General features: G+C 48.2%; 1 protein-coding gene across 1 annotated transcript in view; it reads left to right on the top strand.

Annotated features, from left to right (window-relative positions):
• LOC147674138 (inactive hydroxysteroid dehydrogenase-like protein 1) overlaps nucleotides 1-25,720 on the top strand; it is a 133,691-nt gene that overhangs the window by 88,774 nt on the left and 19,197 nt on the right. The window contains exon 4 of the mRNA XM_086945200.1: nucleotides 25,336-25,563. Within this exon, the coding sequence (XP_086801326.1) occupies nucleotides 25,336-25,563 (228 nt within the window). The remainder of the gene's footprint in view (nucleotides 1-25,335; nucleotides 25,564-25,720) is intronic.

Raw genomic sequence — 25,720 nt, 5'->3', positions numbered from 1 at the left:
TAAAAGAGTGATGGATGCTCCAAGGGTGGAAGAATAGGGGGGGGTTGTTGGGGGAAGGGTGGGAGTTTAGGATTTGTTTTGGGTATGTTGGTTTTCTTGTTATTGTACATCAGACAGCAGCAACACTGACTTTTCCTCATGCAACTATCCTTCTTCACTGATGAATACGAAGGAGCTAGTGAGCGAGGACTTTGTATAATTTCCTGGAATGTGAACGGGCTGAAGATTAAAATTAACCTGGGCAGTTGTGTTATACGTAAAGCATCACACCCCTGAAGTCCTTCTGTTACAAGAGACTCATTTGTTGGGCACACGCTTTCGATTTTTAGGCAGACATGAGTACATACTGGTATACCGATCTGGCTGACAGATCCAGAGGGGTGGCAATCCTCCTATGGGAAAAATTCCTCCTGACAGTACAGCAGGTTTATACAGGTGACTTAGGACACTATATCATCATAGCAGGAAGCTGAATGGTTCTCCTTGGTTTATTGTGAGTGTGTACATCCCTCCCAATCTGATCAAAAGTACATTGACCACACTAGCACAGCTTCTATCTAGCACAACCTTATGAATGATATTTATAGGAGACTGCAACTCTGTGGTGGACCATGCACTAAACGCTAGTAACGCTTCACCTGCCTATCGTACACCCCATTTCAAACAGTGGATACCCACCATGGGCCTAATGAATGCCCTTGGCTATCACCATGCTTCTGACATGCAATATACATATTACTCCCCTGCACACACATCAAATTCCTTAATGGACTACATACTCATACCAGCTATGGAATGTCTTGAAGTAACTGCAGCGGCCATTCCTCCCTCAGGACTTTCAGACCACTCCCCTATAGAACGCTGTCATTGCAGCAGTCAGGGAACAAGGCGGTTGAATGCTTGGTGGTTATTAGAGGGCACCTTTTTGGAGTCCCTTCAGGCCAAAAGTGACGAATATTTTACGATTAACGCGCCTTCTGTTTCCTCTGCCAATACTGTCTGGGAAGCTTTCAAGGCAGTCATTCGGCGGTCCAGCTAGGTGTCACATCAGGGGGATACAGGCAGGAAGGAGGAGGGACATAGTAGAGCTGGAGCAACACATTTGGTTGTTGGAAAGCAGAGGGTTTGGCCCGCAGGAACAGGATCTACAGTGTGCGCATTATCAGGCCTGCCTGACATGGAAACTAAAGCTCATTGATTTAGCTAGAGTGGGATGGATGTTCCACCAGAGCAAGTTGTACAAACAGGGTGACAAAGCAGGAAAATTACTATGTTGGCTAGCCAACTGTGAATATAGTATAAGGATAGTTACGGCCATTCGTGATGCGGCTGTCACATTGCACATGACCCCCACTGACAAAGCAAAGGCATTTGCTACTTATTACAAAGTTCTCTATGCACATGTGCAACCCCCTCCATTGGAGACACAGAACCCCATCCTTAAAGATTTGCCCATGAAGAAATTGTCTAGAGAGGGTAGAGGAGACCCTGACCTCCCAATCACATAGGTGGAGATTTGGGAGACTATTGCAGCTTTGGCATCTGGTAAATCTCCAGGTCCTAACGGTTTCCCAGTAGAGTTTTTCAAGGAATATGCCTCATTGATAACACCCTACCCTAAAGCACTCTTTGACAATGCATATGAACGGTTGTTACTGCCCACAGATTATAGAGGTGTGACAATTTCAGTGTTACTCCAACCATCTAAACCTCCTGACCTTTGTACCTCTTATCGCCACATCTCAATTAATACTGAGGGAAAAATATTAGTCCAACGGCTGGGCACAGTTATCTGCTCAAGGATACATGAAGACCAGAATGGGTTTATGACCAACAAGGGCACATGACACTGTCTCCAGCGCTTACATCTAATCCTATCCAAATCTGGGAAAACAACAGGCTTTATGGCCTTCCTTTCCTTAGACTTTGTAAAAGCTTTCAACACGGTTCACTGGCTCTTCATGTGCCAAGATTTGGCAAAAAAAAAATTGGGGCCGGTGTTTCTCCTGATTAGTTGATACACTGTACACACTGCTGTGGGCGCAGGTAAGGGTAAATGGTGTACTATCAGCCCCTTTCCTGATTGAAAGGGATAACAAACATGGATGCCCTCTCTCACCCCTATTGTTCACCCTGGTTATAGACCCATTGACTGAATGGATCCTTATAGATGTCCGGATGAAGTGACTATTCTGGAGTGATGGACAGAAGGCAGAATATCATTATATGTGTATGATATGCTGCTCAACTCGCAGGACCAGGAGAGCTCCATATCAAGGCATATGGGAATACTTGATATATACAGATATGCCTCGGGTCTGTAGGAGACCTGGGCTTAATCAACCTATTTTCCTAATGCTGGAGATGGCATCCAACCTAGATGTTCTGCATTTACAGGTGGCAGGAGATCATTTCAGATACTTAGGTATGGAAATAGCCATTTCAGAAACTTGAAATTGAATGTGACTACCCTGAAGGGTCGATGAAGCACGAATTTCAATCATTAGAGATTCTCTACCTCTCAATGCTCTGGTGGAAAATAGAGCTTTAAGTGAGGGCAACAAGGTGCCTTGAACCTCAGAAATCATACACTAGACTAAGAGAAAAGTTGTAAGGCATGAGACTATCTAGCAACCAAGGACTCCCATGATCCATGGAAGGATACATAGAAGGAATAATGTGGGTCCCCATCATCTAATAAAGCTCTAATCTGAAATTAGTTTCGACCCACTACAAGAACCACCTGGGAGATTACAAGATGAGGGAGGGCAGTGGGGTGCTCACTGATTCTCATAGACCGGGTTAGGATTTTCTGCACTGCAGCGCAGATGCAACAGAGATAACCGGCAAAGAGGTGATGACTTGCTTCTGGAAACACTTCTAGAACACACACAATTGCTTCACCTAACGGGAAGAAAACAGCCCTTGAAAGAACTGTTTCAGAAATCAGTTACCCAAAAAGTTCAATCGCATAAATAGAGCAGACCGGCGGAATATAACATCATGGACTTCTGGGGTGAAGACATTTAAGGCAGATGTGTCCATCATGAAGAGGTTTCTGGCTAACCACCTCAGGGATAACTTTTCAACTTTAAGGAGAGAAATGAATCAGAAAATTCAAGAGCTGAATGACCTAGGGAAGAGGGTGCATTCACAAGAACAGTTGGGAGACGTAAGAGATAAGGAACAAGAATACTAATGTTCAAAGAGCCCAGGCTCTTGAAAACTACTTCAGGCAGAATAAAATGCAGATTCAGGGAGTATCAGACGGCACAGAAGGGAGCAACATTGTTAGCTTGGTACAAAGACTGTTTAAAGCGCGTCTTTTAGGTGTCTAGCTCAGAAGATATAATACTAGCTGGAACACACCATATTGTGTTACGTGCATCGTAGGTCAGTCGACCACCTGACATCTTCATGAAGGTCCTCGTATTTCACCAGAATGAGAAGATCATGCAAATACTAAGGGAAAGAGGAGAAATTGTCTTTAATACCTTTTAGTTTAACAAGATTGTCGTTTATCATAACCCTACAAAAAGGGAGAGTATTGCGACTGACACTGAGGCATCTCAGGTCCCAAAAACAAAATGTAAGTATGGTCACTCCTTCTGCTTGATCTTCACCTGACACGCCAACAATACCAGACAAGATCTGTATCCGAACTAGGAAAGGATTTAAAATTCAAAACAAATCATAGGGGGTTAATCTTCAGCGAGAGGATGATCCGCAGCTCCATGGTTTGTAACTACAGAAAGATAGAGGTAAGACTGTTGCTAGAACAAGGATGAGCTAAAGCCAGCCTCAGCAATCAGCTAAGAAAGAAAGCAGTTCTAGACCAGCTGAAAAGCAGTGCACACCTGTGGAAGAGCAGTGCCACCAGAGACTGGACACCTTAGGAGAAGACTTAGAATAAGTTTGGATCTTGGGTGGTGGCTGAAATTAAAGAACCCTATACATTACAGTCAGAGAACTGCGGTCTGCTTGTGCTGACCAGTAATAGGGCTGCCTGGCCTGGCAGAGTGAAGTCTCTTACCTAATAGTGTCCCACAGATATAATACCCCCACTTTTCTTCTCCGGTCACACCTAGCATTGTAGATGACAAGAGCCAAGTCCCCTCTCAAAATAAAACTAAACTTGACAAATGTGCCACAGCGGTGGTCCCTGGTACTGTCGCTAAGCATTTTGGGCCTGTGGACATGACGGATCACACGACCCCTGGAGTGCGCCACAATTCTGCTTCTAGTACAAACATGATCCTAAAGGCAATTGCGAACATCAGACAGGCTTTAGCAACATTTTTGGAAGTTTGGTTAAAGAAACATCTCCCAAAGGCGCGGTTTTGTGCATGCTTTATAATGGAAAGAGCGCATGGGGCGTTGGACTTTCGGTCTCCTCCTGGGGTATCGCCACGTATGTTCATTGCTAGTTTCCTTAATTTTAGAGACGTCAACACTGTGCTTCGTTCCGCACAGCAGGCGAACTTAGACCCTAAGCCCACAACATCCTAATCGTCCCTTATTACAATCAAATCGTACAGTGGCAGTGATCCTTTGATCAGGTGAAGGGAAAGCTATGGGCTATGGAAATGCAAAACATGTTGCTCTTCCTGGCAAATTTGAAGGTTTTGTTCCAGGATAAGGTCCATTTCTTCAAATCCCCGGAGCAGGCCTTGGAGTGGGTGGAGGAGTGTCTCAGGCTCCCTGACAGCCCGACTCAGGAAAAAGGAACTCCAGGGTCTTCACTGAACTCGAACAAACAGCGCAGACAGATGAGGCGTTGATCACAACTCCGGTAACTCAGGAAGACTAATCAACATACAGATGGGGCAGAGGGGTGTGGGCCCCGGGGAGACACATCAGAGTCTGAAGGGGAGGCAATGGCTGACAACAGGGGTCGATGCAGAGACGAGTGACTATATATTACCTGTAGCTCACTTTTGTGTTTTCGACATTGCTGGCCTGGAGCACTACATAGTGCCCTTCCGCATGGCCTGTAGCTGCAGATGCTGGTGAACACTCTAAGACATGGAGTGGGATGTGAGACCTGGCAGCAGTCCACTCCTCTGCGGGGTGGCGGAATTTGGGGGTCGCTTGCGGAGGCTATCCCCCCTTATACTGTATGATTATTCAACACACCATATGGTTCTTCTATGCTTTGCCTTCTTTTTGTCTAGGGCTGCCATTAGTTAGGGGTGAAACCTTACTAGCGAGTGCTCAACATTGCCACTTACCTTGATTTAGATTTTGTTTCTGAATATGAATGTTTTGGTTCTATAAGAGTGATGGATGCTCCAAGGGTGGAAGAATAGGGGGGGGGGGGTTGTTGGGGGAAGGGTGGGAGTTTAGGATTTGTTTTGGGTATGTTGGTTTTCTTGTTATTGTACATCAGACAGCAGCAACACTGAGTTTTCCTCATGCAACTATCCTTCTTCACTGATGAATACAAAGGAGCTAGTGAGCGAGGACTTAGTATAATTTCCTGGAATGTGAACGGGCTGAAGATTAAAATGAAACTGGGCAGTTGTGTTATACGTAAAGCATCACACCCCTGAAGTCCTTCTTTTACAAGAGACTCATTTGTTGGGCACACGCTTTAGATTTTTAGGCAGACATGAGTACATACTGGTATACCGATCTGGCTGACAAAGGGATCCAGAGAGGTGGCAATCCTCCTATGAGAGAAATTCCTCCTGACAGTACAGCAGGTTTATACAGGTGACTTAGGACACTGTCAGGAAATCCCTGCACCGTCGGGACAAAGACATTCGCGACTTCAACGGACTACAACTCCCAGAAGGCAAAGCGGCAGGAGCGTTATGCAACTCTGAGTAGTGGTTGCATAACGCAATTACAATACGCCTATATAGGCGGTACTTGGTGAAGGAACGGTGTCGGATATTCTAGTATCCACACGGCCTTCCACCAAGCTGTTCCTGAGCACACGCAGATAGAAGACTTCCCAGCAGGATCCAAGGACAAAGACGGAGGTGGGTCAAGAGAGTCTCTCCGGGTTGGTGTGAGCCGTAGCTCCCAGCCTGTCCCCTATCTACGGGAAACTCCAGCGGTGACGCACACCAGGAGGTGTTTGCCGCGTACCGGCTATAGAGTGTTTTCGAGGCCGATAGAGCGGCTGCTCTCGTCACCAGAATCTGGCATTGTTTGGACAACGGTGACGCATCACCAGGAGGTGAAGCAGCGTCCCGTTGAAGAAGAGGAAGAGGTCGAGCGGCTGCTCCCTACAGGTCGAGACCCCGGCTGGGTGTCTCCCTGACTCCTCTGTGAGAAACTGCTGTTTCCACGGGCCCCTCAAGACACATCGAGTGGCATTGCCGGCTACTGTGTTTTTGCCCTCTGTTGGCATACGTCGGGACCGGCGTATTTGCAGAGGACAGGGTAACGTATACCCGCTGGAGGTTACCAGTAACTATTTACATTATTGTTTTCCTGTATATTGAAAATCCTACAATAAATAACCAAACCGAGAGCCTTGTCGTGTCCTGCTTAGCTGTGTCTGTGTCGACCCCGAGACCCCAGGTGTTACAAAATATCCGACCTCATAACCTTAACAGTCTCCTGGTCGTTTACGGACATGGCAACACTGGAGGACGTCTTGGCCGCATTGGCCTCAATGCAAATAGAGCTCACGGCCTCAAGGCCGGAAACCGCAGATGTGCGGGCTAGGCTGGATGCCATACAAAGAGACCCTTTAACGCCCGGCGCTTCCCTCACGACAGAGCCCATCGGTGGTGGTGGAAATGCCGGTTGCTATTCCCTTGGCAACCCCGGAGAGATACAACGGGGACCCCAACACCGTGCAAGTGTTCCTTACGCAGGTGGCCCTGCATCTGTCCTGCAAACCTAAGGCGTTCCCGACGAGCCAAGCCAGGGTGGCTTTTCTGATATCCTACTTGGCTGGTAACGGGGCACAGTGGGCGGTACCATTGGTGAGCCGTGACGACCCCATCCTCTGTGACTGGGGGGCATTTCGCAAGGAATTCCTCAAGGTGTTTGACCGAAGGGCAGACTCATACACCGCGGACCGCGAGATGCTGGAATTAAGACAAGGTTCCAACGATCTGGTGCAATACCTCAATGCGCTTCGCAGGCTGGTGGCGGAAACCAAGTGGCCTGTAGCGAAACAAACCACGCTGTTTCACCAAGGGCTGTGTGACGAGCTAAAAGATGTGGTTGCTCAAATCGACCCACAACCCAAGACATGTGAGGGCCTTATCAACCTGGTGTTGAGGTTGGATCACAGGCTAAGCGAAAGAAGAGGCGACACCAGAAGAAAAAGGGAAAGCTCTTCCGTCTTATTCAGCGGTGGGAAGTCCTGAACCCACAGCCCCAACCAAGGGTGAACCCATGGACATCGGCGCCATAAGGGCGAGTCTCACGGCAACGGAGAAGGAATCCCGCCGTAAACAGGGGCTGTGCCTGTACTGCGGCAAGAAGGGACACTATGTCCGGGAGTGTCTGGCCAAGCCAAAAAACACACGGTATAGGAACAACCGGTCGGTAACAGCGGTGTTGGACGTCCCGGCGGAAAACTAGAGGACTCCCAGACCAACGAAGGGGGATCTAGGAGTCACGGTTACATCCCTTCACTGTCTAATTCTGTGTCCAAAGGACAAAGGCACTTGTTCATCTCGGTGCATGTGGGAGTGCACGACCAGTGGGTACCCGTGGTGGCCATGGTGGATTAGGGGGCGACAGGCATGTTCATGGACAATAACGAGGCGAATAGGCTGGGGCTGGTGCTTCTTCCCAAGGCTGTTCCAGAGGACGAATACGCCGTGGACGGAAGACGATTGGTGACCGGGCCCATAGGGCAGCACACAGGGGGTCTACTGATGAAGTACGGACGGAGCCATCTGGAAAAGATAGACTTCAACATTATCAGGGCACCCCAATACGGGGTCATCTTGGGTCTTCCGTGGTTCCAGAAGCATAACCCTTCAGTGGATTGGCCTACGCATACCATAGAGATGATGTCCCCGTTTTGCCGGTTGCACTGCGGGATGAGGCAAGAACAACCCTTCACAGATCCGAGCGGAAGTCAGACGGTAGCCACAGCAGCGGAAAAAGATGTTATGCTCCCCAGAGCCTATCACAGATACGAAGACGTATTTGATGAAGTAAAGGCGGAGGTGCTCCCTCCGCATCGAATGTACGACTGCTAGATCGATCTGGTCCCAGGGGCCAACGTGCCCAGCGGCAGATTGTATGTGTTGACAGAACCGGAAAACGTGCATCTAGGAGGGTACCTGGATAAACTCTTGGTGCTGGGTTTCATTAGACCGTCAAAATCTCCCGCCGCCTCGCCGCTCTTCTTCATTCCGAAGGCTAACGGGGAGCTGAGAGCCTGTGTGGACTTCAGGGAGTTGAATGCCATCACCATAAAGAACCGCTACCCCTTACCACTCATAAGTGTTCTCCTGGAGCAGGTCAAGAAGGCGAGGATTTACACCAAGTTGGATCTGAAAGGGGCTTACCATCTGGTGTGCATGAGGGACGGCGACGAGTGGAAAACCGCATTCAAGACCCGGTTTGGCCTATTTGAATACCTCGTCATGCCGTTCGGTTTGTGCAACGCACCGGCCGCCTTTCAGTATTTCCTGAATGAGGTGTTTCGGGAGGAGATGGATAGATACGTTGTGGTATACATCGACGATATCCTCATTTATTCTGACAATGAGGATGATCATGTAAGACACGTCTCGGCGGTACTCCAGAAACTTAGGGAGAACATGCTGTTTTGCAAACTCAGCAAGTGTGATTTCCATGTCACATCAGTGGAGTTCCTGGGAGTGATGCTAAGTCCGAACGGACAGGAGATGGCGGAACGCAAGATCAAGGCGGTGAGAGAGTGGCCAACCCCCCAAGGAGTCAAGGATGTCCAAAGCTTTATTGGCTTCGCCAATTTCTACAGGCGATTCATCAACGGTTTCTTGGGGCTGGTGGCACCGATCACGCAACTGCTAAGGAAGTCAGCTGAGTTCGTGTGGTCCCAAGAAGCACAGAGTGCCTTCGAAGCCTTGAAAAACGCCTTTGGCAAAGCACCGGTGTTGGCACACCCGGATCCGGCCCTTCCCTATGTAGTAGAAGCAGACGCATCAGTGTGGCCATAGGGGCTATATTGTCACAGCACAATCCAGACACGGGACTGCTTCATCCCGTGGCATATATGTCTCACAAACTCAACGACGCTGAGCGCAACTATCATATAGCGGAAAAAGAGCTTCTCGCGATCAAGGACGCCTTTGCTGAGTGGAGACATTGGCTGATGGGGGCCAGGCATGTGGTGACGGTGTACACCGACCACCGGAACCTGCAATCTATGACGGCAGCAAGACCTCTTTCTCCTCGGCAGTTACGGTGGATGATATTCTTCGCTGGATTCAACTTCCACATCACCTATCGTCCTGGGTCAGAAAATCGGAAGGCCGACGCGCTGTCACGACAGTCTGCTGTCAAGGAACCTCCACAAAAGGCAGTGCATTCCATCATTCCCCCTCAGATGGTGCTGGGGGTGATTCAACCAGACACCTTCCTTAAAGGGATCCAGAGAGGGATCCGTTCGTTCGCTTGGAGGAGGTGGCTACAGAGCCACAAGGAATGGCAGGTGAGAGACGGTATACCTATGAAAGGCAGATGCCTGCTGATACCCACGCCTAGACTGAGAAAACAGGCGTTTGAGTGGTGCCATGACTCCCCCTGCGCGGGTCATTTGGGGTACGACAAGACGGTGGCCAGCATGGGACGCCATTTCTGGTGGCCAGCCATGAGAGCGGATGTCAAGACGTGGGGGCAGGCCTGCACCACATGTGCAACCATGAATGCGGATCACAGCAAAACCCAAGGGCTCCTTCGTCCCCTTCCTACCCCGAATTGACCATGGGAGAATATTTCATTGGACTTCGTGGTAGGTTTGCCAAATGATCAAGGAATGACGGCGATATTAGTGGTCGTGGACTACTTGACTAAGATGGGGCACTTCATTGCATGCAAAAAGGTACCTACGGCAGGAGAGCTAGCAACGTTACTGCTAACAAACGTGGTAAGATTACATGGACTGCCCGAGGTGATCGTGTCGGATAGGGGGTCGCAGTTCACGGCACAGTTCTGGAAGACTTGGTGCTCTGCGTTGCACGTCCAGACCGCGATGTCCACCAGCTACCACCCCCAGACGGACGGCCAGACGGAACGCCTGAACCAAACTCTAAAGCAGTATATGCGCTGTTTTGTGGAGCAGAGTAAGGAAGAATGGGTCGATCTGCTCTGGATCGCGGAGATAGCGTATAACAACGCCACTCACAGCTCGAATAAGTCATCCCCATTCTACAGCAACTATGGTCATCATCCAAGGTTCTTGCCCTTTGTCCATCCTCTTCGAAAGAGCAAAATACCTGCCACAGCAGAACGGGTAGCACACATCAAGGACATCTTGTTGCGCTCCAGGGCCTTCCTGAAAGAAGCCAAACAGAGGTATAAGGCTACCGCGGACAGAAGAAGGAGGCCAGGACCATTATACCGGCCTGGGGACCACGTTTGGATATCTACGCGGAACATGAGGTTCCGTAAGAACAGCGTCTTCCATCCTAAATTCATGGGGCCTTACAGAATCACCAAATGTATGGGTCCAGTGAATGTGAAGGTGTGCCTACCCCAGACCTTGAGAATCCATCCTGTGTTCCATGTTTCGGTGCTCAAACCAGCATTTAACAAAAAGAACACGAAGCCCAGACCGATAGTGGTAGAATCGGAGGTGGAGTATGAGGTTGCAGGTATCCTTGCTTCCAAGTGGCTGAGGGGAAAGTTGTGGTACCTGATAGCATGGAAAGGATATGGACCTGAAGAACAATCGTGGGAGCCGGCTGAAGGGGTGCACGCACCGCGCCTGGTTTCGTTGTTTCATCGTCGCTTCCCTTCCTGCGCGGGCCCCGTGGGGAGATGCTGAGGGAAGGAGGATGTACTGTCAGGAAATCCCTGCACCGTCGGGACAAAGACATCCGCGACTTCAACGGACTACAACTCCCAGAAGGCAAAGCGGGAGGAGCGTTATGCAACTCTGAGTAGTGGTTGCATAACGCAATTACAATACGCCTATATAGGCGGTACTTGGTGAAGGAACGGTGTCGGATATTCTAGTATCCACACGGCCTTCCACCAAGCTGTTCCTGAGCACACGCAGATAGAAGACTTCCCAGCAGGATCCAAGGACAAAGACGGAGGTGGGTCGAGAGAGTCTCTCCGGGTTGGTGTGAGCCGTAGCTCCCAGCCTGTCCCCTATCTACGGGAAACTCCAGCGGTGACGCACACCAGGAGGTGTTTGCCGCGTACCGGCTGTAGAGTGTTTTCGAGGCCGATAGAGCGGCTGCTCTCGTCACCAGAATCTGGCATTGTTTGGACAACGGTGACGCATCACCAGGAGGTGAAGCAGCGTCCCGTTGAAGAAGAGGAAGAGGTCGAGCGGCTGCTCCCTACAGGTCGAGACCCCGGCTGGGTGTCTCCCTGACTCCTCTGTGAGAAACTGCTGTTTCCACGGGCCCCTCAAGACACATCGAGTGGCATTGCCGGCTACTGTGTTTTTGCCCTCTGTTGGCATACGTCGGGACCGGCGTATTTGCAGAGGACAGGGTAACGTATACCCGCTGGAGGTTACCAGTAACTATTTACATTATTGTTTTCCTGTATATTGAAAATCCTACAATAAATAACCAAACCGAGAGCCTTGTCGTGTCCTGCTTAGCTGTGTCTGTGTCGACCCCGAGACCCCAGGTGTTACAAAATATCCGACCTCATAACCTTAACAGTCTCCTGGTCGTTTACGGACATGGCAACACTGGAGGACGTCTTGGCCGCATTGGCCTCAATGCAAATAGAGCTCACGGCCTCAAGGCCGGAAACCGCAGATGTGCGGGCTAGGCTGGATGCCATACAAAGAGACCCTTTAACGCCCGGCGCTTCCCTCACGACACAGAGCCCATCGGTGGTGGTGGAAATGCCGGTTGCTATTCCCTTGGCAACCCCGGAGAGATACAACGGGGACCCCAACACCGTGCAAGTGTTCCTTACGCAGGTGGCCCTGCATCTGTCCTGCAAACCTAAGGCGTTCCCGACGAGCCAAGCCAGGGTGGCTTTTCTGATATCCTACTTGGCTGGTAACGCGGCACAGTGGGCGGTACCATTGGTGAGCCGTGACGACCCCATCCTCTGTGACTGGGGGGCATTTCGCAAGGAATTCCTCAAGGTGTTTGACCGAAGGGCAGACTCATACACCGCGGACCGCGAGATGCTGGAATTAAGACAAGGTTCCAACGATCTGGTGCAATACCTCAATGCGCTTCGCAGGCTGGTGGCGGAAACCAAGTGGCCTGTAGCGAAACAAACCACGCTGTTTCACCAAGGGCTGTGTGACGAGCTAAAAGATGTGGTTGCTCAAATCGACCCACAACCCAAGACATGTGAGGGCCTTATCAACCTGGTGTTGAGGTTGGATCACAGGCTAAGCGAAAGAAGAGGCGACACCAGAAGAAAAAGGGAAAGCTCTTCCGTCTTATTCAGCGGTGGGAAGTCCTGAACCCACAGCCCCAACCAAGGGTGAACCCATGGACATCGGCGCCATAAGGGCGAGTCTCACGGCAACGGAGAAGGAATCCCGCCGTAAACAGGGGCTGTGCCTGTACTGCGGCAAGAAGGGACACTATGTCCGGGAGTGTCTGGCCAAGCCAAAAAACACACGGTATAGGAACAACCGGTCGGTAACAGCGGTGTTGGACGTCCCGGCGGAAAACTAGAGGACTCCCAGACCAACGAAGGGGGATCTAGGAGTCACGGTTACATCCCTTCACTGTCTAATTCTGTGTCCAAAGGACAAAGGCACTTGTTCATCTCGGTGCATGTGGGAGTGCACGACCAGTGGGTACCCGTGGTGGCCATGGTGGATTAGGGGGCGACAGGCATGTTCATGGACAATAACGAGGCGAATAGGCTGGGGCTGGTGCTTCTTCCCAAGGCTGTTCCAGAGGACGTATACGCCGTGGACGGAAGACGATTGGTGACCGGGCCCATAGGGCAGCACACAGGGGGTCTACTGATGAAGTACGGACGGAGCCATCTGGAAAAGATAGACTTCAACATTATCAGGGCACCCCAATACGGGGTCATCTTGGGTCTTCCGTGGTTCCAGAAGCATAACCCTTCAGTGGATTGGCCTACGCATACCATAGAGATGATGTCCCCGTTTTGCCGGTTGCACTGCGGGATGAGGCAAGAACAACCCTTCACAGATCCGAGCGGAAGTCAGACGGTAGCCACGGCAGCGGAAAAAGATGTTATGCTCCCCAGAGCCTATCACAGATACGAAGACGTATTTGATGAAGTAAAGGCGGAGGTGCTCCCTCCGCATCGAATGTACGACTGCTAGATCGATCTGGTCCCAGGGGCCAACGTGCCCAGCGGCAGATTGTATGTGTTGACAGAACCGGAAAACGTGCATCTAGGAGGGTACCTGGATAAACTCTTGGTGCTGGGTTTCATTAGACCGTCAAAATCTCCCGCCGCCTCGCCGCTCTTCTTCATTCCGAAGGCTAACGGGGAACTGAGAGCCTGTGTGGACTTCAGGGAGTTGAATGCCATCACCATAAAGAACCGCTACCCCTTACCACTCATAAGTGTTCTCCTGGAGCAGGTCAAGAAGGCGAGGATTTACACCAAGTTGGATCTGAAAGGGGCTTACCATCTGGTGTGCATGAGGGACGGCGACGAGTGGAAAACCGCATTCAAGACCCGGTTTGGCCTATTTGAATACCTCGTCATGCCGTACGGTTTGTGCAACGCACCGGCCGCCTTTCAGTATTTCCTGAATGAGGTGTTTCGGGAGGAGATGGATAGATACGTCGTGGTATACATCGACGATATCCTCATTTATTCTGACAATGAGGATGATCATGTAAGACACGTCTCGGAGGTACTCCAGAAACTTAGGGAGAACATGCTGTTTTGCAAACTCAGCAAGTGTGATTTCCATGTCACATCAGTGGAGTTCCTGGGAGTGATGCTAAGTCCGAACGGACAGGAGATGGCGGAACGCAAGATCAAGGCGGTGAGAGAGTGGCCAACCCCCCAAGGAGTCAAGGATGTCCAAAGCTTTATTGGCTTCGCCAATTTCTACAGGCGATTCATCAACGGTTTCTTGGGGCTGGTGGCACCGATCACGCAACTGCTAAGGAAGTCAGCTGAGTTCGTGTGGTCCCAAGAAGCACAGAGTGCCTTCGAAGCCTTGAAAAACGCCTTTGGCAAAGCACCGGTGTTGGCACACCCGGATCCGGCCCTTCCCTATGTAGTAGAAGCAGACGCATCAGTGTGGCCATAGGGGCTATATTGTCACAGCACAATCCAGACACGGGACTGCTTCATCCCGTGGCATATATGTCTCGCAAACTCAACGACGCTGAGCGCAACTATCATATAGCGGAAAAAGAGCTTCTCGCGATCAAGGACGCCTTTGCTGAGTGGAGACATTGGCTGATGGGGGCCAGGCATGTGGTGACGGTGTACACCGACCACCGGAACCTGCAATCTATGACGGCAGCAAGACCTCTTTCTCCTCGGCAGTTACGGTGGATGATATTCTTCGCTGGATTCAACTTCCACATCACCTATCGTCCTGGGTCAGAAAATCGGAAGGCCGACGCGCTGTCACGACAGTCTGCTGTCAAGGAACCTCCACAAGAGGCAGTGCATTCCATCATTCCCCCTCAGATGGTGCTGGGGGTGATTCAACCAGACACCTTCCTTAAAGGGATCCAGAGAGGGATCCGTTCGTTCGCTTGGAGGAGGTGGCTACAGAGCCACAAGGAATGGCAGGTGAGAGACGGTATACCTATGAAAGGCAGATGCCTGCTGATACCCACGCCTAGACTGAGAAAACAGGCGTTTGAGTGGTGCCATGACTCCCCCTGCGCGGGTCATTTGGGGTACGACAAGACGGTGGCCAGCATGGGACGCCATTTCTGGTGGCCAGCCATGAGAGCGGATGTCAAGACGTGGGGGCAGGCCTGCACCACATGTGCAACCATGAATGCGGATCACAGCAAAACCCAAGGGCTCCTTCGTCCCCTTCCTACCCCGAATTGACCATGGGAGAATATTTCATTGGACTTCGTGGTAGGTTTGCCAAATGATCAAGGAATGACGGCGATATTAGTGGTCGTGGACTACTTGACTAAGATGGGGCACTTCATTGCATGCAAAAAGGTACCTACGGCAGGAGAGCTAGCAACGTTACTGCTAACAAACGTGGTAAGATTACATGGACTGCCCGAGGTGATCGTGTCGGATAGGGGGTCGCAGTTCACGGCACAGTTCTGGAAGACTTGGTGCTCTGCGTTGCACGTCCAGACCGCGATGTCCACCAGCTACCACCCCCAGACGGACGGCCAGACGGAACGCCTGAACCAAACTCTAAAGCAGTATATGCGCTGTTTTGTGGAGCAGAGTAAGGAAGAATGGGTCGATCTGCTCTGGATCGCGGAGATAGCGTATAACAACGCCACTCACAGCTCGAATAAGTCATCCCCATTCTACAGCAACTATGGTCATCATCCAAGGTTCTTGCCCTTTGTCCATCCTCTTCGAAAGAGCAAAATACCTGCCACAGCAGAACGGGTAGCACACATCAAGGACATCTTGTTGCGCTCCAGGGCCTTCCTGATAGAAGCCAAACAGAGGTATAAGGCTACCGCGGACAGAAGAAGGAGGCCAGGACCATTATACCGGCCTGGGGACCACGTTTGGATATCTACGCGGAACATGAGGTTCCGTAAGAACAGCGTCTTCCATCCTAAATTCATGGGGCCTTACAGAATCACCAAATGTATGGGTCCAGTGAATGTGAAGGTGTGCCTACCCCAGACCTTGAGAATCCATCCTGTGTTCCATGTTTCGCTGCTCAAACCAGCATTTAACAAAAAGAACACGAAGCCCAGACCGATAGTGGTGGAATCGGAGGTGGAGTATGAGGTTGCAGGTATCCTTGCTTCCAAGTGGCTGAGGGGAAAGTTGTGGTACCTGATAGCATGGAAAGGATATGGACCTGAAGAACAATCGTGGGAGCCGGCTGAAGGGGTGCACGCACCGCGCCTGGTTCCGTTGTTTCATCGTCGCTTCCCTTCCTGCGCGGGCCCCGTGGGGAGATGCTGAGGGAAGGAGGATGTACTGTCAGGAAATCCCTGCACCGTCGGGACAAAGACATCCGCGACTTCAACGGACTACAACTCCCAGAAGGCAAAGCGGGAGGAGCGTTATGCAACTCTGAGTAGTGGTTGCATAACGCAATTACAATACGCCTATATAGGCGGTACTTGGTGAAGGAACGGTGTCGGATATTCTAGTATCCACACGGCCTTCCACCAAGCTGTTCCTGAGCACACGCAGATAGAAGACTTCCCAGCTGGATCCAAGAACAAACTCTGAGGTGGGTCGAGAGAGTCTCCCCGGGCCGTTCTTTGTTAGTCTGCCCTGTTTCTTCTAGGTGAGCCGCCAGGAACGCTTCCTTGCCGCTTCTGACTCGGACGAGTCGGGAAGCCTGCCAGTGATATCGGTCGCGGAAAACTTTGCCGCCGCTGACTCAGAGGAGTCAGGAATCCAACACCTGGGCTGACGCTGGTTTGAGCGGAGGCTCCCAGCAGCCAAGTTTGTTTCATTGAGACTGTGAGGCAAATCCACCACGCAGCTGCACAAGTTAGCGAGGCTTTGTTTTGCCTATACGAGGACTGGTTGGTGTGAGCCGTAGCTCCCAGCCTGTCCCCTATCTACGGGAAATTCCAGCGGTGACGCACACCAGGAGGTGTTTGCCGCGTACCGGCTGTAGAGTGTTTCCGAGGACGATAGAGCGGCTGCTCTCGTCACCAGCATCTGGCATTGTTTGGACAACGGTGACGCATCACCAGGAGGTGAAGCAGCGTCCCGTTGTAGAAGAGGAAGAGGTCAAGCGGCTGCTCCCTACAGGTCGAGACCCCGGCTGGGTGTCTCCCTGACTCCTCTGTGAGAAACTGCTGTTTCCACGGGCCCCTCGAGACACATCGAGTGGCATTGCCGGCTACTTTGTTTCTGCCCTCTGTTGGCATACGTCGGGACCGGCGTATTTGCAGAGGACAGGGTAACGTATACCGGCTGGAGGTTACCAGTAACTATTTACATTATTGTTTTCCTGTATATTGAAAATCCTACAATAAATAACCAAACCGAGAGCCTTGTCGTGTCCTGCTTTGCTGTGTCTGTGTCGACCCCGAGACCCCCAGGTGTTACAGACACTATATCATCATAGCAGGAAGCTGAATGGTTCTCCTTGGTTTATTGTGAGTGTGTACATCCCTCCCAATCTGATCAAAAGTACATTGACCACACTAGCACAGCTTCTATCTAGCACAACCATATGAATGATATTTATAGGAGACTTCAACTCTGTGGTGGACCATGCACTAAACGCTAGTAACGCTTCACCTGCCTATCGTACACCCCATTTCAAACAGTGGATACCCACCATGGGCCTAATGAATGCCTGAGGCTATCACCATGCTTCTGACATGCAATATACATATTACTCCCCTGCACACACATCAAATTCCTGAATGGACTACCTGCTCATACCAGCTATGGAATGTCTTAAAGTAACTGCAGCGGCCATTCCTCCCTCATGACTTTCAGACCACTCCCCTATAGAACGCCGTCATTGCAGCAGTCAGGGAACAAGGCGGTTGAATGCCTGGTGGTTATTAGAGGACACCTTTTTAGAGTCCCTTCAGGCCAAAAGTGACGAATATTTTACGATTAACGCGCCTTCTGTTTCCTCTGCCAATACTGTCTGGGAAGCTTTCAAGGCAGTCATTCAGTGGTCCAGCTAGGTGTCACATCAGGGGGATACAGGCAGGAAGGAGGAGGGACATAGTAGAGCTGGAGCGACACATTTGTTTGTTGGAAAGCAGAGGGTTGGACCCGCAGGAACAGGATCTACAGTGTGCGCATTATCAGGCCTGCCTGACATGAAAACTAAAGCTCATTGATTTAGCTAGAGTGGGATGGATGTTCCACCAGAGCAAGTTGTACAGACAGGGTAACAAAGCAGGAAAATTACTATGTTGGCTAGCCAACTGTGAATATAGTATAAGGATAGTTACGGCCATTCGAGATGCGGCTGTCACATTGCACATGACCCCCACTGACAAAGCAAAGGCATTTGCTACTTATTACAAAGTTCTCTATGAACATGTGCAACCCCCTCCGTTGGAGACACAGAACCCCATCCTTAAAGATTTGCCCATGAAGAAATTGTCTAGAGAGGGTAGAGGAGACCCTGACCTCCCAATCACATAGGTGGAGATTTGGGAGACTATTGCAGCTTTGGCATCTGGTAAATCTCCAGGTCCTAACGGTTTCCCAGTAGAGTTTTTCAAGGAATATGCCTCGTTGATAACACCCTACCCTAAAGCACTCTTTGACAAGGCATATGAACGGTTGTTACTGCCCACAGATTTAAGAGGTGTGACAATTTCAGTGTTACTCCAACCATCTAAACCTCCTGACCTTTGTACCTCTTATCGCCACATCTCAATTAATACTGAGGGAAAAATCTTAGTCCAACAACTGGGCACAGTTATCTGCTCAAGGATACATGAAGACCAGAATGGGTTTATGGCCAACAAGGGCATATGACACTGTCTCCAGCGCTTACATCTAATCCTATCCAGATCTGGGAAAACAACAGGCTTTATGGCCTTCCTTTCCTTAGACTTTGTAAAAGCTTTCAACACGGTTCACTGGCTCTTCATGTGCCAAGATTTGGCAAAAAGAAAATTGGGGCCGGTGTTTCACCTGATTAGTTGATACACTGTACACACTGCTGTGGGCGCAGGTAAGGGTAAATGGTGTACTATCAGTCCCTTTCCTGATTGAAAGGGATAACTCACATGGATGCCCTCTCTCACCCCTATTGTTCACCCTGGTTATAGACCCATTGAGTGAATGGATCCTTATAGATGTCCGGATTAAGTGACTATGCTGGAGTGATGGACAAGAAGGCAGAATATCATTATATGTGTATGATATGCTGCTCAACTCGCAGGACCAGGAGAGCTCTATATCAAGGCATATGGAAATACTTGATATATACAGATATGCCGCGGGTCTGTAGGAGAACTGGGCTTAATCAACCTATTTTCCTAATGCTGGAGGGGGCATCAAACCTAGATGTTCTGCAATTACAGGTGGCAGGAGATCATTTCAGATACTTTGGAATGGAAATAGCCATTTCAGAAACTTGAAATTGATTGTGACTACCCTGAAGGGTCGATGAAGCACGAATTTCAATCATGAGAGATTCTCTACCTCTCAATGCTGAGGCAGGGATCCCTGTTTAAAGTGATATTCCTCCCCCAACTGCTTTATGTCCTTCAAAACTACCCACACATATTGTCACCAAACTTTTTCAGAAATATTCAATCGATGATATTGGATTTCCTATGGGAAAGGTGCGGGGGCGGGGTGGGTGGCGGGCGACTAATTTTCCAAGAGTCTTATTCATGAAATGTCATCGATCTCAATATGATGCCTGTTTAGGATTGGCAGATGTCTAGCTCCACTACTGGGTAGTACAGATGCTCTCAATTAAGGATTGGTTTTCTGGGTATAGACTTGGCTCCCTGCAGTGATTATCCCTGCTATGCTGACATCTATCAGGAGTTATTGTATCCTTTCAATGGCAACCCCACTATGGAATAGTAGATGGTACAACTACAGGGATTTGGCGGTGGGACCTGATTGGTATCTCAGTGCTCGGGGATGTATGGACCCATAACCACATTAAATTCTTAACAGACCTTAAGGCAGACTTCTCCTGCATACACCTCACAGTTCTATCGCTATCTTCAGCTGCTGCATGTCTGGTGGAATGTGGGCATAGGTTGGGGGAGCTCCCAGACAGTCACTCCCTAGAAGACAAACTGGTGCTGAATAAGTTTAAAAAGAAGTGCATTTCTCATATTTACGGAGCATTGATACTCTGTGCTCCTGACACTCTTAAACAACTCTGAAATGGATGGATCCTAGATGTAGGAGACTTGGACAAAGATGGCCGAAGAGAGGCCATGATGATCTTGCGGTGGCCTCTAGATTGTGCCTCATCTAATTTAAATATTTGCCTAGATTCTATTGCTCACTGACATGACTCTGGGGTACGGGTAGAGTTGGATCCCCCTATTGTACTAGATGTGCAGCTCACAAGGGAAATTTTTACCATTTGATATAGTCGTGCCTGATAATAAAGAAATACTGGGCAACCATATGTGCAAAGTTCAGAGAAGTGATTGGTCATGCAGTTCCTGTCGACCCTCGAATAGCGATACAAGGCTTACCTAAGGAGTGGGAATGCCCTCTATACATGCTCGTATTTGCAGCCACGGGGTTTCTGGTGGCAAAAAGGGATGTAGCAAGACATTGGAGGGATGTTGAGGCGCCTACATTGACGGAATGCACTAGGGGCATGGATCTTTGCGCCAAAGGTTGAGGAACTTGTTTAAAAGGCACGGGGCCTGACAGAAAAATAAGAGGTTATTGGAAGGTTGGTGGAACTATTCACGAGTATGACACATTTCTTTGTTACCATATTATGTGAATAAGATGTCTCCCCCTTAGAATGTGATTGTCCCAGATACTACCTAATGTACTGAATGTGGAATGCTGTCTTTCTTAATAATGTTGGATAATGTTACTGATTGAAAAACACAATAAAAAGATTTCCTTTAAAAACAAAGTTTCATCTGGCCTTTCTGTGGCATCAGGTGGGTCAAAAAAGATTCCCTACTTAAGTGTGCCCATACTCTCCATTGATGATCGCCCAGATTCATAAGTGTATCAGCATTCAATGTACAAGGGATCGTCTCTTGCACCTCTGGGTCATTAATGAGAATTGTCTTCCTTGTTAGTTCAATGTTGGAGGGCTCCTTCGGGGATCTCCCATGCATCCATCCATAGTAATCCGCCTCATGCAGACCACTGCCCGTCAACTTCTAATTTGCTCATCAGGTTCCACAATGGCCTAACTGCTAGGTTCCCTTGGGCTTCACATGTTAGACTCCATTAAACCAATATATCCTCTTTTTGGATCCCCTTTACTGTAGTGGCAGTTAACCTGGTGCATGCTATACACACGTTTCAGGTTCTTTTCCTGGCATCACTCAATACAAAAATGTCTTTGTCATTAATCTTGTTTTGTTATTTTACTCCAATAACTGAAGGCTCCGGGCACCACAGACTCAACTCAGTCCACCTCTAGCTGCAAGGTATACTGTGCCCAATATATTTCCACCGGTGACTTATGCATTATCCAACTCAACTGAGCTGTCATGCTACATTTTTTTCACCATTACCTGTGTAATACTGTTCCAGTAGGGGATAAGAGGTCAGAGCTAGTTCCTGTCTTGATGTTTGAGCCTGGGTTATCATGTCCTCTACAATTGACAAGCTCAAGAATGTCATCTTAGCTGCCTCCTGATTCAGTGGCTGCTACCAGGTGGGGGTTGAGGAGCCATATACAACCCTCTAGAATACTGTTCTTCCTGTAAAGGTGCTAGCTTTGTGTTCACTGTCGTTTACCATCTTCTACTGTTTCCGGTCAGCCCAGGCACCTACTGAGAAGGCCTGTCTGTAGGGGTACATCTACCTAATTGTTGTGGAACCGAATAGGTGATGCGTCGACAATGTTTAGTGCCAAGATACACTTTCCCAATCTGAAATAATTGTAGAAGATTTGCATAAGCAAGTTTCAATATTCTGCTTTAATTTTAGGAAACCCACTATGTTGCTGCCACGTGGTTAGCTGACATACATTTATAGTGTCAGATTTGAATATTCATGATGGTGCTCATCAACTTTGGTACCAAACTGTAGAGCGGGTCCCTACCAAAAAGTTCCAACTTCAAGCTTCTTATTTTTCTCTGGTACTGGCCTACTTTATATGGATATCAGGAACCAACCCCTCTTTTTGACCTAGTAAACGGTTTCCCGACCTTGGGAACAAAGACACATATTTGAGAGAGTTTTCCTGATGAAAGACTTCTGTCACGTAAGCCTTCTTTTGACATACCGTTAGCAAGCGCCTTGTCCTTTTTGGCAACCTGATCCTGACTTTTATGTGGCCTGTTTCTAGATAAATGATCACCCGTTACACCCTTGACTTTCTGTTCTCAGAATCACTCCTCTTGTTTTACTCAGAGTGGAGGTTTTCACACTTTATCTAGGATTAATTACTGAAAAAAGAAAGCTCAGCAGCAATTAATGAATTCCCATTCGGAATTCCAGGCAGCACAAAGTATAGTTACCTCTCCAATGTAGTTAGCACACATTTGATTTTACCTTTAAAGTAGATTTTGGATGAATATTAAAAAGGAAATTTTAATTAAGATTTTTTTGTATTTTCCTAGCTAACTTGTAAAAATAGACTTGTATTCAAAGTTAGGCTTACCCATAGACAAATGCCACCATATTTAAACAGTAAAACAGCTTTGTGCTGCTGTTCCTTATAGGGACATATTTTTCCTTAATATGTAACATGTTCTTCTTCTATACATTCATTACCTGAAAATGTGGGGTATAGGCCCAGTTAGATGTGACCTACATTATGTTTAAAACTAGTTTTTTCTACGTTGCCAAACACTTTTGTCTGACATGCGTTACTGCAGTGTTTAGATTGCAGCCTTCTAGGCGACAGTGTTGAACCCGGACCGGAGCCAAACATTTCTAGTCATTTGGTTCATTGAACTAAATGTACACTCCAACATTTGGTGTTTAATTCACTTCCCACTGATGGGCTTCTTGTTCCAAATTACCCACAGCATTAGTGGAAAGTTTAATAAATCAGTTGGGTACCGACCTCATGATGTAGGGACAGAGCACATGCAGAGTGATGCTGAAAGGCAGTGCCACTGTGCTCTGAGCTATAATGAATGCACAACCCAAATGATAAGGAAGTGAAAAATCAAAGGAGACCCCTTCCGTCGAGACCGGATATCTTCTTCGCTAACGTGTTCCACCCTATTGAAAAGGAAATATGTGCAAGACATGAACTCCTATTTTGAAAATCAGAAACAAGAATAGCAAGGGTCTGTCTCAAACCCAACATTTTTGTTCAGAACCACTTTTGGTTCATTTGCCAAGGTGGCTGTATTATCTAAAATGTCTAATGCCATCCAGATATCAAATTACACTCCAGCAGCCACCATAAAATGGCGACAGCTGTTAGTGTAAATGTAACTATAGGGCAACCTAACCTAAATGTGAAACTAATATAGGGTCCATTCGAGAGAAAACGGATACCGGCCAATGGGACTAGAACTGCTCTCAACCATGCTCACATTCCGGCGATCATTTTCTCCACATTCAAACTGCATCTACATTCCACATAAAACCGCAGAGATCTTCAAGAGCATGTGCGCCTGCTCAGCGCCACCCTCAATCCCAAGAAGTATTAGAAACAAACAGTAGGCAGCAGTCACCAGTGCTCACACAACACCCAAACAAGCACTGACCATCCTCTTGGTGGTGCAGCAGGCTGCTATTTCATCAGGATGATCAGGTTCCCAGGCTGCAGCACCAGGGGCTGATTCTTCCATTAAGCAGTTCAGTAACTCATCTTCCCCTTATCCCCTAACGAAGCACATACCTCCACAGCCAGCTGTTTTTTCCATGTATCACACATGTAAAGCCCAAATAGCTTGCAGGTACTGGAAAACCCACATATGGACGCCAGTCTACTGCATCCAGTGCCCCTTTGCAGGTCCAATTTCAATCCACGCTGACCTTCACCTGCTGAGCACACTGCTTCTCCATATAATAAAACAACTGTAGGATAATCCCTATTATAATAGTGCCTATCTGTACAATCAGGGGATCCAAACAATATTCAGGACACTGATTGTAAGCATATAAAAAGGCCGAAGTTAAACACCTGCAAGGACCTTCAAGAGATCATGGAATATGCAAGACACATCTGGAAAATGGCCATAGAGGTAAAATACTTGAAGTATAAACTTAAAGAAAACTGAAATAAATAGGAACAGACAGCCAGTTTTAATATAAGAGTGCTGGTGACATGGAAAGCTGGATATGTATATTAAGGAGTTGTCTAGCAGCTGTGTTCTGGTAGAGACCGGAAAGTGCTAAGAAGGTGATGACTTGTACTTTTTAAAGGAAATGTAGGTGAGGGATCACATGATGCAGAACGTTCCATTGGTGATTTGATTTACTTTTGCTACAGTGAAGAGAATGGGGTTTATAAATCACTCCTAAATTATTTTGTTGTGTTACATGAGTTAGTGTGGACCAAAGGAGCCACGCATGGATGACATTGAGCAGCTACAAACTACTCGTCCACTGGCATATTTAAAATTAGGGTACTCGAAGAAGATCAAAGGGCAATTTTTCAAATATAGGTTAGGAATTCTGCCAGCCATACCGCACCCCCTACCCTGGCAGAGAGACAACCACGGGAACTCATGCAGGCTATGTGGGGACGGAACTGAGGATATAGACTATCTAATATGCTCTTGCACTAAATTGAAAGGGAAAAGGGTAGGCCTACTAAAAGCACATTTTTACGAACGAGGGATTCAAACCCGGAGACTGGCTGTGATTGCTTGCTTCGATCACAAGGACCCGCAGCTAAATGGGAAGTTAGTAACGTTCCTGTTATTAGCAGCATCTAAGCAAGGATCAGCGGCATCCTGAGCAAGTGCAAAAACTGTACAGGGCTTTAGCCTTCATAACTGCAACCTGTGAGTACAGATACTGGACTGTCTCCAGTTCAACGCAATTGAGGGCTTCTCTTATACCGGTAAACCTTCCGTTTTTAGAAACTTATTTCTACCTTTTTTAATATATAAAACTTTTACCAATGTGTATTTTTGTAATGGTGTTAATTAATCAAAAACAATACATTATTTACTTACTTATTTACTAGTGTGGACCAGATGGTGTTTGGGTGTTTGCTGGTCCATTTCCTGAATGAGAGTATCTCTGTCCTCCTCCTCCTCCTTCTATTCATCCCTATTTATCAGCCTCCATAATTTTTGATAATCCGCTCCTCAACCAGTGTTTTCGAAGTCTGACAAATAATAATCAGACATTCAGTGTTTTAATTTAATCTCCTAAATCTGTTCCAAACTGACTGTGTAAGCATGTTACAAGCAATGATAACAAAAGTTTGTATAAAACAATATGTTCCAAAATTGTGAGCCCACCAAAACCGCTTAATATAGTCCTAATGTGTTTCTTTCTCAACAGGCATATTTGGATCATTTTAGCCGAGCCCTGCACTATGAATATGCTTCAAAAGGAATCTTTGTTCAGAGTTTAACCCCAATGTATGTTGCCACCAACATGGCGGCACTCAGTGGCACTCTATGCAACTCGCCCTGGCTGGTCCCCTCAGCATCAGTGTATGCCTGCCATGCTGTTTCGACGCTTGGGATATCCACAAGGACTACAGGATACTGGTCCCATTCCATCCAGGTAACTCTAGTCTTGCCTTCATTTTACTTTCCAAAGGCATGCATATAATTCCAAAATCCCTGTACCAATTCCAGCTAGGTGTGCTTGTGCATGTAATTTATAGGTTCTCGGTGGTGTTGGTTCTACATAAGTAGTAGATAGATACCACCGTACTGCA

The sequence above is a fragment of the Lissotriton vulgaris genome, chromosome 12, assembly GCF_964263255.1.
Source record: "Lissotriton vulgaris chromosome 12, aLisVul1.2, whole genome shotgun sequence".
NCBI lineage: Eukaryota > Metazoa > Chordata > Amphibia > Caudata > Salamandridae > Lissotriton > Lissotriton vulgaris.
Note: the sequence above shows the minus strand (reverse complement) of the source record. Positions and strands in the feature narration are given on the sequence as shown.